The sequence below is a fragment of the Stenella coeruleoalba genome (assembly GCF_951394435.1).
Source record: "Stenella coeruleoalba genome assembly, chromosome: 3".
Taxonomy (NCBI): Eukaryota; Metazoa; Chordata; class Mammalia; order Artiodactyla; family Delphinidae; genus Stenella; species Stenella coeruleoalba.
The window spans coordinates 152,032,711-152,049,766 of NC_137148.1; the positions used below are offsets into that span (position 1 = coordinate 152,032,711).

Below are 17,056 nucleotides of genomic sequence, written 5' to 3' on the forward strand. Positions count from 1 at the left end.
TATCTGTGGGTTCCGTTCCTTAGTATAGGCCTTATGTAAATAGGGGCTGGAGCTAGGAATCTAACATTACCTTGAGGCCAGGAATTTAGACTCAGGATGGAACAATATTGAGAAGTTGGTACAGATATCCTACAGAAATTTCATGAGGAACTGCTTAGTCCATTAAGAGGGCCAAGGGAGGTGGTGAGGAAGACTGATATCTCTTGAAAACCTTCAGGTACGGAAAACATCAACACCTCTGAAAAGTAGGCCTGTCCTTCCCAGCGTTGTGATGGCCAGGTTGTCACTAACCTGTAAGGCCCTGTATGAATCAGAAACTGCAAGGAGAGTAATTCAAAGAAAAACAGATGCAGGATGGGCGTGGCAATAAATCCTAGGACCCTATCAGAAACAAAATTAAAACCACTCTAAAGCGAAATTTTAACAAACCAGAGCAGATAGTATCCTAACCAGAATAGAATAATAATTCTGAGGAAGTTACTTTAGTTATTTAAGTAATATTCAATGCATTTCCATGGCCAGGCCCTTTTGAAGAATTCTAAAACATATACAAACAATTCGTTTCCATCTTATATAGTCCACCATCCAGAGCAAAATTCACTTAAGTACTGTACTGGTGGAAATCGGGCAGCACTATGGAGACAATAAAAAGGTGTTTACCATCAAAAAACGTCAAGGTAAGAAAGATAATGTCTAATTTTTAATTATCCTGTGGTTTATTGAAATCTTTTGGAAACCCAAAATAGAGAAAACCTAGGAGGCAATGAAGACTTAAATATTTAGAGATTTATCAACTCATCTATAAAAGCTTTATTAATCTCTTCTTTTAATACCATTCCTGAGAGGTATAAATGTGTCCAGTGATAGGGTTGAAGAAGCCTGAGAGAATTTCAATTGTTTACTATTCTTGGTCAGCTATTAAGACCGTTCAGGATCACCTTGATTTTCATGGCATCATCCAACAAAAAGCAGGATATTTTACAGAAAGTCCTGGTCCACTTTTTGGCTTGCTTTTGTGTTTATGTTTTTGGTTTTCTCACATTGGGCGGTACATTAGGCTACCTATTGCATACTCCCTCATTCATGCATGCATTCATTCAAACAATATTTACTGAGTTGAGATATTTAATTAACACCCAATAAATGATGTTTAGATGAATGAATGTGCTTTTTATCAAAGTAAGTGTAAGTACTGAGAAAAATTACAGAATGTATGATCCCAGCCCCACAAAAGCGTATAATTGTGTTGAGGATATAACATATGCTGGTGAAATAACTAATATATCATATTGGACAGTTTCTAAGTTCAAAAATGAGTTTTTATAAATAATCAGAGCCTAAGGAGGACAAAGAAGGGACAGTTCATTATGGGTTGAATCTATCAATAAATGTACATTTCAGATGAGATTTGAGATTGACCTTAAAGAAAGAAGAGGACTTAGATATATGAACAGAGAACAAAAAAGGCATGGTGATAGCATGTGCATAGATAGTGTGGCCAATATTTATGTTCTTCGTTAAAGATAGTCAGAGATAACCCAAATGTAACTGTTCCCATGGGTCCATTCTCAGTATCCAAACAAAACGGCAAATCCTATCTCAGTAAAACTAATGAAAAACACAGTCTTTAAGAAAGACATTGTGAAGGAAAGGGGGAGAGAAAGGCTTGCGTCCCACACCACACAACAAAACTTATTTAATTATTTGTTTCATTTTCTCCCTCTGAAAATTTCCTCTCCCTCTCTCTGTATGTCTCTCTTCTCCCACATCTGGCCACACTCTACCAGCCACCTTTCCAGATCTTTCCAGAACTCTCCATCCTAGTTTCATTATGCCACAAGTTGAACATCTCACAGGTCTCCAGGATGCATCCTCATCACTTATTCCACAAAGACAAACAAAGGACACTTCTCAGGATCACGTTTCTTGGAAGGAAGAGATCACGAGGAGTGATTATAAATAATATAAGGTGGAGAACAGTGACTTAAAATACCATTTTTCCTCTTAGAATGTGAATACAGGGAACTTTGGGAAACTAGAAAATGTAGAAAGGATTCATTGATAATTATTTATTTTCAATGAATAAAATAAAATGTAATAATACGGCTAAACTCTGACAGATTAACTTTTTCAAAAGTTGCTTTCACACACCTTCACTATTGGGATGTTTGATAAACACATCTTTCTTCTTTCTTTGCAGATACTGGCACCAAACTTTCAAACAATAAGAACCTTCCCATAAGTCCCTTGCCAGGCAAGATTAAGGTATAACAATCCAAACAGATTTTTGAAGAAGATAACTGGTTGAAAGCACAGGAAAAGTGCTGGGTTTCTCTTTTTCAACGGTCACATAATGAGTAACGTGGGAACTGGTTTACAAAGTCTCTCTCCATGAGGGGCTAAGGTTAAGATTAGAACTTCTGAGGCCAGAAGAGCAAAATAACTACAACAACACACATATTTTCAAGAGCCGCCCTTTGGATGTGAGGGATTGATTTTTCCCACCTTTTTTCAGCAGCCCAACTGGTGTCTTTAGTAAATGACATAAGAGAATACAGTGTGGCCAAGAAGGCTTAGATTTCCTTAGCCCCAAGTCAGATATTCTCAAGTGACTGTCCACTCAAATTAAAAAGAGAGATTTACAAGAGGAAACTGGATACAACTGAGTGTACTTTTATTTCAACCCTTTACCTGAATGTTTTGTTTTGTTTTCAGTTCTCCACTGAAGTTGCCTACATTAATATATTTTTAAGAACATTTCCTTAAGTTGAAGTATTCATTCAGTATATTCATTTACTATAATTGAGAAAAGCCAAATGACTTAGGCAAATTCATTTCTATATTGCCACAGCAGTGTACTGTGAACTAAATGACACCTGGCAGTTCTTTACTCAGATACTAACTCAATTAGAAGGCAGAACAAGGATACCTACCCATTCAGGGAAGAAAGGACACTTAGCCTCTGTAGCTGTCTTAGGTCTCTTATCATCACAGTAACAAATTGAAGACTAAAAACCATACGATCATCTCAATAGATGCAGAAAAAGCTTTTGAAAAAATTCAATATCCATTCATGGTAAAAACTCTCCAGAAAGTGGGCACAGAGGGAACATACCTCAACATAATAAAGGCCATATATGACAAGCCCATAGCTAACATACTCAATGGTGAAAAGCTGAAAGCATTTCCCCTAAGATCAGGAACAAGACAAGGATGCCCACTCTCACCACTTTTATTGAACAGAGTTTTGGAAGTCCTAGCCACAGCAATCAGACAAGAAAAAATAAATAAATAAAAGGACTCCAAAATGGAAAGGAAAAAGTAAAACTGTCACTGTTTGCAGATGGCATGATACACAGAAAATCTGAAAGACACCATCAAAAAACTATTTGAGCGCAAACATGAACTTGGTAAATTTGCAGGATACAATAGATTTCTATATATGAATTTTGTATTTCTATACACTCACAGTGAACTATCAGAAAGAGAAATTAAGGAAACAATCCCATTTACAATCGCATAAAAAAGAATAAAATACATAAGAATAAACCTGCCTAAGGAGGTAAAAGACCTGAACCCAGGAAACTATATGACACTCATAAAAGAAATGAAAGATGACACAAACAGCTGGAAAGATATACCGTGGTCACGGATTGGAAGAATTAATATTGTTAAAATGACCATCATACCCAAGGAAATCTACGCATTCAATGCAGTCTGTATCAACATATCAAGGGCATTTTCCACAGACCTAGAACAAATAATTTTAAAGTTTGTATGGAAACACAAAAGATCCTGAATAGCTAAAACAGTCTTGAGAAAGAAGAACACAACTGGAGGAATCATGCTCCCTGGCTTCAGACTGTGCTACAAACCTACAGTAATCAAAACAGTATGGTACCGGCACAAAAACATCCATCACTGGAACAGAATAGAGAGCCCAGAAAGAAACCCATGCACTTATGGTCAATCAATCTATGACAAAGGAGGCAAGAATATGCAATGGAGAAAAGTCTGGGCTTCCTTAGGGATGGTGTCATCAATTAATTTGTTTTCTTAAATGGACCATACTTTACCATGTCTTTGTATACCTTGTGAGTTTTTTGGCTGAACATCTGGCTTTCAAATATTATAATGTGGTGTCTATGGAAATCAGATTCTCCTACTTTCCCAGGGTTTTCTGGCCTTTGGATTGTTGAAGGCTGTAGTAGTCTGTTTGTTTAGGGACCTTTCCAAACTAGTTTTGCAATGACTGTACTCCTTATCGTATGTAGGCACTGAAGTCTCTGTTCCTTTAGTTCATGTTTAGCTAATGTTTTGACAGAGATGTCCTTGAATTCCTGCACCTAAGACAAACAAAAACAAATATACACAAGCACATCCACATGCACACTCAAAACCACACACCTCTCCCCATTGTGCAGATTGCTGGATCACTCCTTCAACATTTAGCTGACCTGCACTGAGTTCAGGGCTCAGCCCATGGTAAAAGCTTAGACTCCTCTGGTGTTTTCAGAACATGCATCTTATCTTGAGTATGCATGTGGCTTTCTTAATTTCTCTGGACACATGTGTACTTTTTGTATGTTCTAAGTTCCCAAAGAATCTCCGCCAACTTTTGCTCCTGCATCTTATGTGGTCTATTGTATTTCAATGCACAGTCTTCTGCCCCAGGCATCTCTGCTTTGCACTTTTTTTGAGCAATGACCGCTGCTTTTCCAGACTGTGTTCCAGGTTAGCTAAGACAGAGATAAGCATCTTGTGTCAGTCCTTCAGGTAGCTCCCAGACAGGTTAGAACAGATACACATAATAATCCGAGAGTACGGTCTCTTCTGCTCCCTCCTGAAGCAGGATTGAGGGTCCCATACTAGGAATGGCCTGCTGCTACTTTAAGACTATCACTGCATTAAGACCCCACCACTTTAAGACCACCACTACACTAACAGTGGATGGGGCAAGGGCAAGTAAAAATGCCACAAAGCTTTCCTGCCTTTTTCCAATTGCCTCTTCCCTGGTTCAGTATGTGTTTGGTTGCTGTAAATCTTTGCCTGATTTCAGGACTAAGAGAACCTCAAGGAACGCCAGAACAAGAAACAATATAATCAAACTCTCAGATGCCAAAAGACAGGGAAAGAATCTTTACTCCCAAAGGAGAAAGAAAAAACAAATTTGTTACAAAGCAGGGATCCTCAAAAAGATTCATAGCTAATTTCCTATCTGAAACCACGGAAGAAGCCAGACATATTTAAAGTGCTGAAAGAAAAAAATTGTCCACCAAGAATTCTATATTTGGCCAAACTGGTTTCAAAACTTAGGGAGAAATTAACACATTCCCAGATGAACAAAGGCTGAGGGCGTTTGTTTTACAACTTCCTAACACTGCCCTATGACAAATGCTAAATTGAACCTTCAGGTTGAAATGAAAGGACACTAGCCAGCAACTCGAAGCTGTATAAAGAAATAGAAATCTCCAGTAAAGATAAATACATGGGCAGATACTAAAGCCAGTATTGTGCTACTGGCTTGTAACTCTACTTTTTATTTCTTACATGATTGAAAAAACAAATGCATAAAATAATCATAAATCCATGTTATTGGGCTCACAAAGTATAGAGGTGTAATTTGTGACAACAATAATGTAAGGAGGAGGAATGGAACTGTAGAGGAACAGAGTTTCTGTGTGCTATTGAAGTTGGTTCCAATTCAAATGATATTGGTTGAACTTTAGAAGGGTGAATGTAATCTTCTTGATAACCACAAAGAAAATATCAATAGACTATATGCAAAAAGAAATGAAAAAGGAATCAAGAGTTCACTACAACAAAATCGGCTAAGCACAGAAGAAGTCAGTAATGGAGTAAATGAGGGGCAAAAAATGCATAAGACATACAGAAAACAGCCAGGAAACAGACAGAATTAAGTTCTTCCTCATCAGTAATTTTTGAAAAAGTGGATTAAGCTCTCCAATAAAAAGATAAATATTGGCAGAATGGACCTTAAAAACATCCATAATCCAAGTATATGCTGTCCGCACAAAACTCACTTGATTTCAAGAGACACAAGTTGGTTGAAAGTTAAAGCACAGAATAAAATATCCCATGCAAATAGTAACAAAAAGAAAGAAAGAGAGAGAGAGAAAAAGGAAGGAAGGAAGGAAGGAAGGAAGGAAGGAAGGAAGGAAGGAAGGAAGGAAGGAAGGAAGGTAGATCTGGGATGGCTACGTTAATATCACACAAAATAAACTTTAAATCAAAAACTATCACAAGAGGAAAAGGAGGCCACTATATGTTGATAACAAGTTCAATCTATCAAGAAGATATAACAACTATAAACATATATGTACCAAACATCCCCCAAATATGTGAAGCAGACATTGACAGAATTGAAGGAAGAAATAGATAGTTCTACAATTATAGTTGGAGATCAATACCTTGCTTTCAATAATGGATAACACATCTAGACAGAAGATCGGTAGAGAGGTAGGGGGACTGAATAACACATTTAACCAACTAAACCTAACAGCCATATATAGATCACTCCACTCAACAACAGCAGAATACACATTTTTCTCAAGTACACGTGGAACATTCTCCAGGAAAGACCATATGTTACACCACAATACAAGTACCAATACATTTTTAAGAAACTGAAATCATACAAAGTATCTTCTTTAGCCACAGTGAAATGAAGGTAGAAATCAATAACAGAACCATTGGTAGCCATTTCCCATCATGCCTGCCACACATGATATAAAGCAATGAAGGGAAAATCATACTTGACCATTTAGAAAAGTGGGAAAGAGGACATATCATTGACACAGAGTGTGTGCTGTTTCCCGTTGTCAGGGATAGAAATAAATTAGCATCATTTATTCATTAGTGTGTTAATTTCTTGGTCAATCATTGTGCAGCCAGTGTTTCTGCCGGATGGGAAGATTTCCTATACTCAGTGTTGAGTGGAGACAACCTTGAAAGGGACATTTAAAAGGATTATACTGTGATGGGCCTAGCAGTACCCTTCCTCCTATGCCAGTATTTAGGCTGGGGTATTTCCATGCAGTGTGTACAATCGTAGGCCCCAGGCCACCAGAATTTAGTTGGATTCGTTTTGTTAATACATTCCCTCAGTACTTTGTCTTTTATTTGACTGTTGCATTTACTTCATTCTTTATTATCACTGCGAAACAACTTTGTTTCCTGTTCAGATGCCAAAAAGTGGATATCAATACCTCCTGAGTTTTACACATCACAGGTCTGTTTTACATATCAGAGACAGAGACAGCAACTATTTCCAATGACTTTGAGACATGCTTTGAACATGTGATTAACATGTGGAGTGTTGAAATGTGTGTCGAGCTCATTATACTTGCTCTAAAAGGTTTCAAACTGCAAAGATTTAAAAATCTTTATCTTTGAATAGTTATCCTGTGCTGTCCCTTTGTGTCAGACTGTTAATGTGCAGTCTGGCACCTTCAAATAATATGGCTTTGTAACCAATTATTTACATGTTGTTTTATCCACAGAGAATCTTTTTTTTAATAAATTTATTTATTTTTGGCTGTGTTGGGTCTTTGTTGCTGCACATGGGCTTTCTCTAGTTGGGGCGAGTGGGGGCTACTCTACATTGTGGTGTGCAGGCTCCTCATTGCCTTGGCTTCTCTCGTTGTGCAGCACGGGCTCTAGGCGCTAGGGTTTCAGTAGTTGTGGCACGCGGGCTTCAGTAGTTGTGGCTCAGTGGCCCTAGAGCACAGGCTCAGTAGTTGTGGCGCACGGGCTTAGTTGTTCCGCGGCATGTGGGAGCTTCCCAGACCAGGGCCCGAACCCATGTCCCCTGCACTGGCAGGAGGATTCCCAACCACTGTTCCACCAGGGAAGTCCCCACACAGAGAATCTTAAGGTCAAAACATACAACTCGATTAACTACACTTCCTCCTGTTCACATTTCCCTCATCTTTTCTTCATCTTCTGTCTATGTTTCCTTGGCCCTGTTTATATTAAGTGCTTTTGCCATTATATTTGATTGTCTGTATTCCGGTGAGTTACCACAATGCTTTATGAGACATGGTAGGATATAAATGCATTTAAGTAATATATATATATATATATATATGTAGTTTGCTTGAGTGCAGTTTTTTTTGTTTTCTGCACTGAATTCATTAGCATGGGTCGGTATAAAATGTAGCATAGGTCAATATGTAATTTGTAAACTAATAAGGTCTTAAAAGTGAGGAATTAAGTCTTTTAAATTTAATTATTTATTGTAAAGAGCAGAATAGCATACATAAACAGGTGCCTAAGGAAAATTTGTATTCTAATATGGAACTCTCATGAACACTTTTTTTTTCTTCTAATGGTATGATAGTAGGCCATTTGATTATTTCTATTTTTATGGCTTTAACTTTAGAACAATGAAATATTCATAAATTTTAAAAAGTATTTTTCTTTATTTGATGCGGGTGGGATAATGGAGAAATGAAAAGTCAAACACCTATTGAGGAATCCATACTTGTCTATATATTGTGTACTTTTATTTCAATAACTGATTTAAAATTCCTAAAAGGATGCTATAATAAGTTATTATGCCATTTTACAGACTGAATTAAGTGAATTTCAGGGAGGTATGAAACTTGCCTAAGGCTATCCAGCTGCTAAGCGGTAGGAGTGAGAATTAAATCCAGGTATACCTATCGCCAAAGTTTCTGCTCATCTTTTTATATCATCCACTTTTAATAGCCAATGCTTTCCTGCTTACAGATATGACTGAGGTTTCCAGATAGTCAACATTCCTTTGTAATCAGATAGAAAACTTACTGTTGATTCTTTAAAGACATATTCCTTTTCCATTAAGTGACTTTAGTTGTTCAAATAATACTTCCAGACAGTAGTAATCACACAGTTGGAGACTAAGAACAGAACTCAGGGATGTGTCTAGCAGTCAGTAAAGACCAACTGGGCTCACTGATGATATTTACGGTCATTTCCGCTAGACTAACATAATCTTATTAATAAGACCCTAATAATTCACAGTACTGCCCTTGCCTGATTGTTTGTTCTTCTCCCTCTATCACTCTCTCTTTCCCCATATTATTATTATTTTTGGCAATTTTTGGTGAATTAAATTCAGGGATTAGTATTCAGGAGTACTAGTCACAAAAGCAGAGAATCTTAGCTCACCAAAGGAAGAAAATAGAGAAAAAGTATAAATTATATGAATACACACACATACACACATGTGCCAACTATATGCTGCACTTCTCCAAAATCTATTCAGTATCTGCACATTTACTGTATATTAGCAGTAAGACCAGAAATGAGCGTAACGCTCTGTTTACAAGGCACCGAAAACAGACCCAAATATGGAAATTACTAGCAATGAGAATGGGGAAGAAAGACTACAACAAGGAATGTAGATGATATTTTTGTTTCCTAGCTATGATGCCAAATATTGAACTTTCAACATGAGACAAGGAGGCCATAAAAAGTTGTATTAGTTTCCTAGAGCTGCCATGACAAAGTACCAGAGACTGAGGAGGTTAAACAACAGAAATTTACTCACTCACAGGTCTAGAGGCTAGAAATCTGACATAAGGTGTCAGCAGGATTGATTTCTTCTCAAGTATCTCTTCTTGGTTTGTAGATGCCATGTTTTCCTTTTGTCTTCACATGGTCTTCTCTCTGTGCATGTCTGTGTCCTAATATTTTCTTTTTATAAGGACACCAGTCATATTGGATTAAAGCCCACCCATTTGACCTCATTTGACCTCAGTTACCTATTTAAGGGCCTTATCTCCAAATACAGTCATATTACCAGGTATTGGGGGTTAAGACTTCCACATATTAACTTGAGCAGGACACAATTCAGCTGATAATAGAAGATAAGAGTAATTTAAGCAAGTAAGTAACTATTGTTTACAGTGAGTTGCTTAAGGATATGAATTTACTCAAGAAAAACAAGAAGAAATTACATAACACTGTACGTTATACAAAGATATTAAATTAATCATCATAACATCCTGTGAGATGGGCGTTAAATCAGACTAAGCAAGATGAAGCAACTTATCCAGAATTGTATAGTTGGTACTTTCTAGAATTTAAACCAGGTATTTTCCCAGTTCCATTCTACGTTATATATTCATTTCATTATTTGAAATGAATTTTGAGTCTTCATTTTGCTTAGTTTCTGAAGTTACATGGGGATAGAATGGAGTTGGATATTTTCAGTGACATTCACACATGGGGAAGGAAATTGAGTCCAGAAGCTTCAGCAATGTTTCCATGGAGAACACTAACAACAGAACCAGAAACACCGTTATCCTTTTGGTTCAGTGATCTTTCCTGAAGCACTACAAGAATCAATTTTAAGAAGCCCAGTGTTTTCCAAACTTTCACCAATGGGCTCTGTAGGGTCCTCTAACAGTATCTAAGAGACTAACTAGTTTCACATCCCAAGCCACTTAAGACAAGGAGTTCTGATTGTTCTCTGTGAGGAAATCAAGTGACAATCATAGCTGGTGATTTAGGATAGTTTCTTCAGGGCCCAGGCAAAACCTAATACACAGTAATAATCAGTTAACTGCATCTTTGACAAGGATTAATCAGGTATCAAAGAGGTCTATAAATTGGGAGAAGTTATGATCAAAGAGAAACATAGACCACAGATATTTAATTAATGCTCAATTTTTTATGAGTTTAACTTTGGTTAACCTAATTTTCCTTCTTCTAGACAACTTCCAATTCGTCTCCACAAAGAGACCAGAATAATCACCTTCCAATACACGATTTATTGTGTTGCTTTAATTTAAAGCATACAGTGACTTCGACATTCACTCCACCAAGTTTTGCCAGGAGAGAAAAGGAGACGTGATATTTTGTCTTGAATTAGATATGCCACCATACTTGACTTAGCTCATCCTACTGGAAGCTCTTTGAGGGCAGATTCTACAGTCTTGTCTTACATCCTCTACGGAATCAAGCCAAGGGAATCACACACAGTTACAGCTGGAAAAACATTTGTTCTGGGTTAATACTTTTAGCCTTTACCACCAAGACTTTATCACCAAGACCTATCTTTACAGTCTCGAAACAGGAGACCTTCTTGCCTTCCCTTTTCATATTGACTAGGAAGGTAAAGGGAAGAACTGAGAAGTACCCAAAGTCAGCTAGCAGCCAGCACAGATAAATCATCGGTGGAGATAGTGTTTCTTTCAAAAGATATAAACATAAGAGGAAGTCCTAGTGTTTGAAACAACTGTGCATAATAAAATTCCATGAAAACCTAGAAATCCAGATGCAGATCAGTAACATATTGGTTAAATAAGCTGTTATGTTCATGCAATGGACAAGTGTACATACATTAAGAAGAACGAGATACTCTTTTCTATGAGATTCTCTTTTCACTGAACTCATCAGTGCTGCAAACACAATGTTACATAATACTTCTTCTTTAACATTACATCAGGCATCCTCATCTTGTCCTGCATTTATTGCCAGTGTTACTAAAGTCTATCACTTACCTCTTTCTCTTTTAGACATATAATTTCTTCTTATTTTGGAAGCATTCATCAATCCCTATTTTACTCTTTCTTTTAAATTACAAATGAATATTGAATTTTATAAAATATCTTTTGGGGGATATTTCAAGTGACTGTATACTTTTGCTCTCCTTTGACCTTGTTATATGGTAAATTATATTTTGTTATTTTATATTATGCTATTTATTATATATTGTATTCTGTTTACTAATGACATTTATTATATTATAATTACATTATTTTTAAGGTAGCATTTTGTTTTAGATAGACAAAACAACCAGTGGAATAGGAAGTATCTTAAAATTAGATGCAAGAGCATAAGGGAATTGAGATTAAAATAAAATTCACATTTTGGATCAGTAGCAAAAATTATTCAACAAAAGTGGGAAAATATGGCTATCATAGAATTACTAAATTCTAGATACAGCAACCAGTTAAAAGTTAAAAAATAATGAAAGTGTAAAAGTATCAGAAACCCGGGAGACTTGAAATAAATTATTCATGAGGAATACCTTTCTAAGATACAAAGAGAAAAGGATACATTTAATTATATAAGAATTAAAATTTTCCTCATGGCAAAATGCACTATAAAGGTCAGAAAACAAGCAAAAGAAATTGGGAAATATATTTAGAAATGGATATGCCTTCTTTACAACTTTTGAGAGAAGCACATGTTTCTTTTTCCTTTAACCTGTTATGTGGGTATTAATCTATAATGTAAGTGCATGGTTCCTTTCCTTTAACCTGTAATGTGAGATTTAATCTATATGTAAGTGCATGGTTCCTTTCCTTTCATCTGTAATGCGAGTGTCAACATGGGGCACTGCTTCCAAGCACAGACTTTGGATGTTCCTGTACTGGTCCCGTCACTGACCATCCACAAAAACTTACAAATGTTGCTTTAGTTTCCTGGGGGTTAGCGTCTTAGCTAAGAAATGGAAGCAAAATAGAACTTTCCCCCAGGGATGATAGAAGGTTTAAAGGAGTAAATATGTAAGTGACTTGGCACAGTGCCTAGTACAAGAGAGATCAATATAAGTACTTACCAATTTGTTAAAGAGACACATGAAAGAAATAAAATGTGGTGATTTCAATCTATTGATATATATTCTTGACATTAAACTACATTGGATGACCTAACTTGCTCGTGCTTTTTCTTACTCTAGTGAACTTGGGTAGCTAATATCATAGTTTAAAAGTTTTCCTTTTATATTTACAAGTAAATTTGACCTGTAAATTTCTTTTTCCTTACAGTCCTAATCTATTTTCAGTATTAGGATTATATAGACTTCATAAGATGAATAAAGGAGCATTCTTCCTTTGCTACTCCCTAGAAGTTTTTCTTTGTTAATATTGATGTTATCTGTTTAACAGAAGTTGGATAGAATTCACCTCCCAAATGATCTGGCCGGGTCTGGTATTTTCTTGGTGAAAGCTTGTAAACTATTGACTTAATTCCTTTACTGGTGTAAGAACTCCAGCTACAAATTTCCGCTTGTGTCAGTTTTGGTAAACTTTAGGAGCTAGGAAATTGTCCACTTTACAGAAATGTTCAAATTTACTGGCATTTCATATATTCTCTGTTTGTACTCTCTGCTATAACATTGTCCTGATTCTTTCTGTATATTGTTTACTTACGTTTTTGTTTTGCTTAATCAAAGTTTGTTTTTTTAAATCTTTTCAAAGAATATTCTTTTGACTTACTAAATCACCTCAATTTTATACTGTTTTCTGTTTTATTAAGTTCTGCTCATATCTTTATTGTCTCTTTTTCTATGTTCTCAGGGTTTATTGTTTTACTCTTCTGATGTCAATTAAAACACTTGGTTATTAATTTTAATAAATCTTTTGACTTATAAACAGTTGAACTTTTTGAAGGTTCCAGCTTAGTTGTACGTATCTAAGGGTCAGCTCCTCCTCATAGTTGCTGGCCTAAGGCTTAGTTCACCCTATAGCCATGTATATATTGACATTTTTTCCCCTCGACTTTCTGTGTTTTGCTACTTCTCACTTCTCTTTGCAGAGAAGCCCTTTGAAATACCCTTAACTTATTTTACAGCCAATAAGTCTTTAAAATACTGTGTATTTTTTAAGATAAATCAACTTATATAATTAGGCAGGAAATCTGACCTGCCATATTTTTAAAAACAGCATAATTTCACTCTTCTCCACGATTAATCTGCTGTATTACACGACCTTCGAGTTTTTAGCTTTAACAATGACATGTACTCTAAAAATGTTTGAAAGATCCTACCCAGTCTTTTAAAACATCCTTGCTCCTTGTTTCAGTTCTAGTTTTATGTATATTTTCTGCCTGGCACCTGATTATTCCAACATCTGATGGATGGCCTTGGGAATCTAATTCTGCTATTGATTGTTTTTGCTGATTCTCTCCACTTGTAGCTGATTTCTTCATTATTGTGTAAATTTAGATCATGAGCTCACGTTTAGCTAAACTTTATCTGTGGGAACGCTATAGGCCTGTGTTGAAGGTCTACCTCTCCAGAAAGGGTTTAGTTTTGTGTTTGGAATACCACCGATTTGGGAGCATTGTAAGTTAATTTCTTAGCTTCTGTTTGCAAGACCGCAAATAAATTTGCAACCCAAACACTGTGAACACAGATCTGCGGTTCAGAATTCTCAAGATTTCCTACCTGTTTCCTACCCAGAGCAGAGGCCAAGAGAATTTGCTCTTAGTCTCCCTTTGCCAGCAGATATTTTTTTCTCCTGGCACACCCTTTCATTAAAGGTGAAGCCAGGGATAGGTAGGTTTAGTTCTAACTTCCCATCTAGTAGGGATGGAGTCTTACCTCCTGCCTCCCATGTGGTCATGGCCATTGAAAAGCAAGTCTCTATACCAGGTGTGTCATTCAACTACGGCCTGTATTCCAAATCCAGACAGCTGCCTATTTTTTATGGCCTATGAGCTATGAATAGTTTTCACGTTTTAACTGGTAGCATTTTAAGTGGTTACCTAAGTACCTAAATAATATCCTCAATTTGGCCTCTTTGGTCTACAAAGCCTAAAATATTTGCCATTTGGCTCCATAAAAACAGGAGTTCCAGCTTCTGTTCTAAGCTATCAAGATCTTCAATCCACTCTTAATAGAGCTATCACTCTCACACATGGACCACCCTTCCTTCATGGGTACTGGAAATTTCGACTGCACACTTCCAAAATCAACCACGCACTTAAAAATAAGTTGTGTACATTTAACCTAGCATACCTAACCCTTTTCTTTTAGGAGAGTTTTTCAAGTAATCTTGCCCACCATATTTTTCAGAACTTCATTAATAATGGCAAAAAACTGGGCTTACCTGGTGGCGCAGTGGTTGAGAGTCTGCCTGCCGATGCAGGGGACACGGGTTCGTGCCCCGGTCCGGGAAGATCCCACATGCCGTGGAGCGGCTGGGCCCGTGAGCCATGGCCGCTGAGCCTGCGCGTCCGGAGCCTGTGCTCCGCAACAGGAGAGGCCACAACAGTGAGAGGCCTACGTACCAAAAAAACAAACAAAAAACAAAAAAAGGCAAAAAATTAAAACAACTTAACATTCAACAAAAATGGGAAATGTTCATAACAATTATAGAAGCACATACAGTAGAAAACTATAAACTGTTATTGAAAGAGTGAGACATAACCTTTTATTCTTAGAGAACTATGTTTATTTAGGTCCCTTTTGTTTAAATAAGTGTATTTCTGTGTATGTATGTATACAGTCATGTATTTATATACACATACATTATTTGTATGATATATTTATATAAACATATGAAATACATACCTATACACATACCTTTGATTTATATTTGTATACATACACAGGAATATCATTATATATTATATATTTATATACATTGAACTGAATACTGGTGGTATACATATATATCATGTATAAACGTGTGTCTATGTGCATGTGTAGAAAAGCAGGTTGAGAGATATGGAAGCATGAGTTAGACAGGGTTCAAGATTTTAAAAGTAGTTATGTGTAGGTAGTGAGGTTAAGGCCCATTTGATTGAAAATATTGCATATTTTTACATCAATTGTTATGATGACCAGATTCCTATGTAAATAAAATTATAAATAGCTATACATACTCGTATGTGTAATGTATAACCAAAAGATATATAGTTTTATATATGTATTATATTTATATTATATAATACAATTATACTAATACATTATATATTGTGTTATATAGAATATATTAACTATAGTGTATTATATCAGATAATAATAATTATATATTTATATATTATGATATAATTGTTTTAAAATCAATATTACAGGATATATCATATTAATATTATGAACATATTAACCATAGAAATACATTTCATTACTCATATATTTTGTATATAATATATGCTAGGCAAAAATATATATTAATATAATACATAATTGTTATACACTAATATAAATATTAGTATATTACATTTATACATCAATATAATATTTAATATTGGTATATTTATATTATTTTTAATATATACATAGCTAATGCTCTTTAAAGCCATCTGCTACAAGTAGAATAAGACCAGGAGTATGGCCAAAGCAAATTGTAAAAATATTAGATTACTTATATTCATTTTTATGTCATTCTCCTGGAATCTGCATCTGGCTATTAGAGAGGACACACAGCAAAATCAACAAAAAGTGCCCAGGACATAGGATCCTTTCTTCATTGGAACCTCAAAGGAAACACAGTGCTATTTAGTCCCCCTTCAAAGAGCCAAGAGCAAACCTTGAAGCACCCAGTAAAAGCCAATTCAAACAAAAAAGCTTTTCCACTTAAACTGGAAAACGTTAAGTTCCCAAGAGGCCCCCTACATCAACCACTGAAGCTCATTTGGCAGTAAAAACCGAACAACAAGAAACGCAAAACAATAGGTGTTTTACCAAAAACACAAAAAAGCAGCTAATTAGTGTCTTTCCTGTTTGAGAGAAGGGGGTGGGAAGTGGGCAGAAGACCTGATAGGAAAGATAAAAAGAAAAGGAAAAGGAAAATAACAGTTTCCAGTTTGACACTCAAGCTGTCTTCTGCATCCATTTCGTCAAGACCACCAAGTCAATGTGGAGGCTTTTTCCTCCTTCCCTTTTCTTTTCATGAGACCGATCACAACCAGCACTGCAGATTCCATCCAATTAAGGAATGCTGTTGCCTACAGGTGTGAATGAGCTGTGAGTAAAGTACTGAAGTAGAGGACACCTAAAGTGAAACGATTTCATGAATGTCCACGTGGCTGAGCAGCAAGTTAACCTTTCATAGATGTGCTAAAGAAGAAGAGTTGGGTTTTATTTTATTTACTTTTCCCTGGACTGTGTTGAATGACTATCATCGACAAGTTCAGGCTACTTTTTGCTGAGGATTAATGCACTGGGAGAGCTGAGAGAACACTCAACAGTAGAGCTGTCTTTTTCTTGACCAGTTCACCTTAGTTTCCCAAACTCTAAGTCTTTCCCTAATTCTTTCTCCTTTTTATTGTAGTAAAATGAACATAACACAAAATCCACCATTTTGATCAT

At 36.1% G+C, this 17,056-nt stretch overlaps 1 protein-coding gene across 1 annotated transcript in view; it reads left to right on the forward strand.

Moving 5' to 3' along the window:
- Positions 1–3,401: 3,401 nt before the first annotated feature.
- Positions 3,402–17,056, forward strand: part of LOC307184913 (uncharacterized protein) — a gene marked incomplete at its 5' end in the record, with an annotated part of 35,360 nt that continues 21,705 nt past the window's right edge. Inside the window, one exon of the mRNA XM_079918667.1 lies at positions 3,402–3,410. Within this exon, the coding sequence (XP_079774793.1) occupies positions 3,402–3,410 (9 nt within the window). The remainder of the gene's footprint in view (positions 3,411–17,056) is intronic.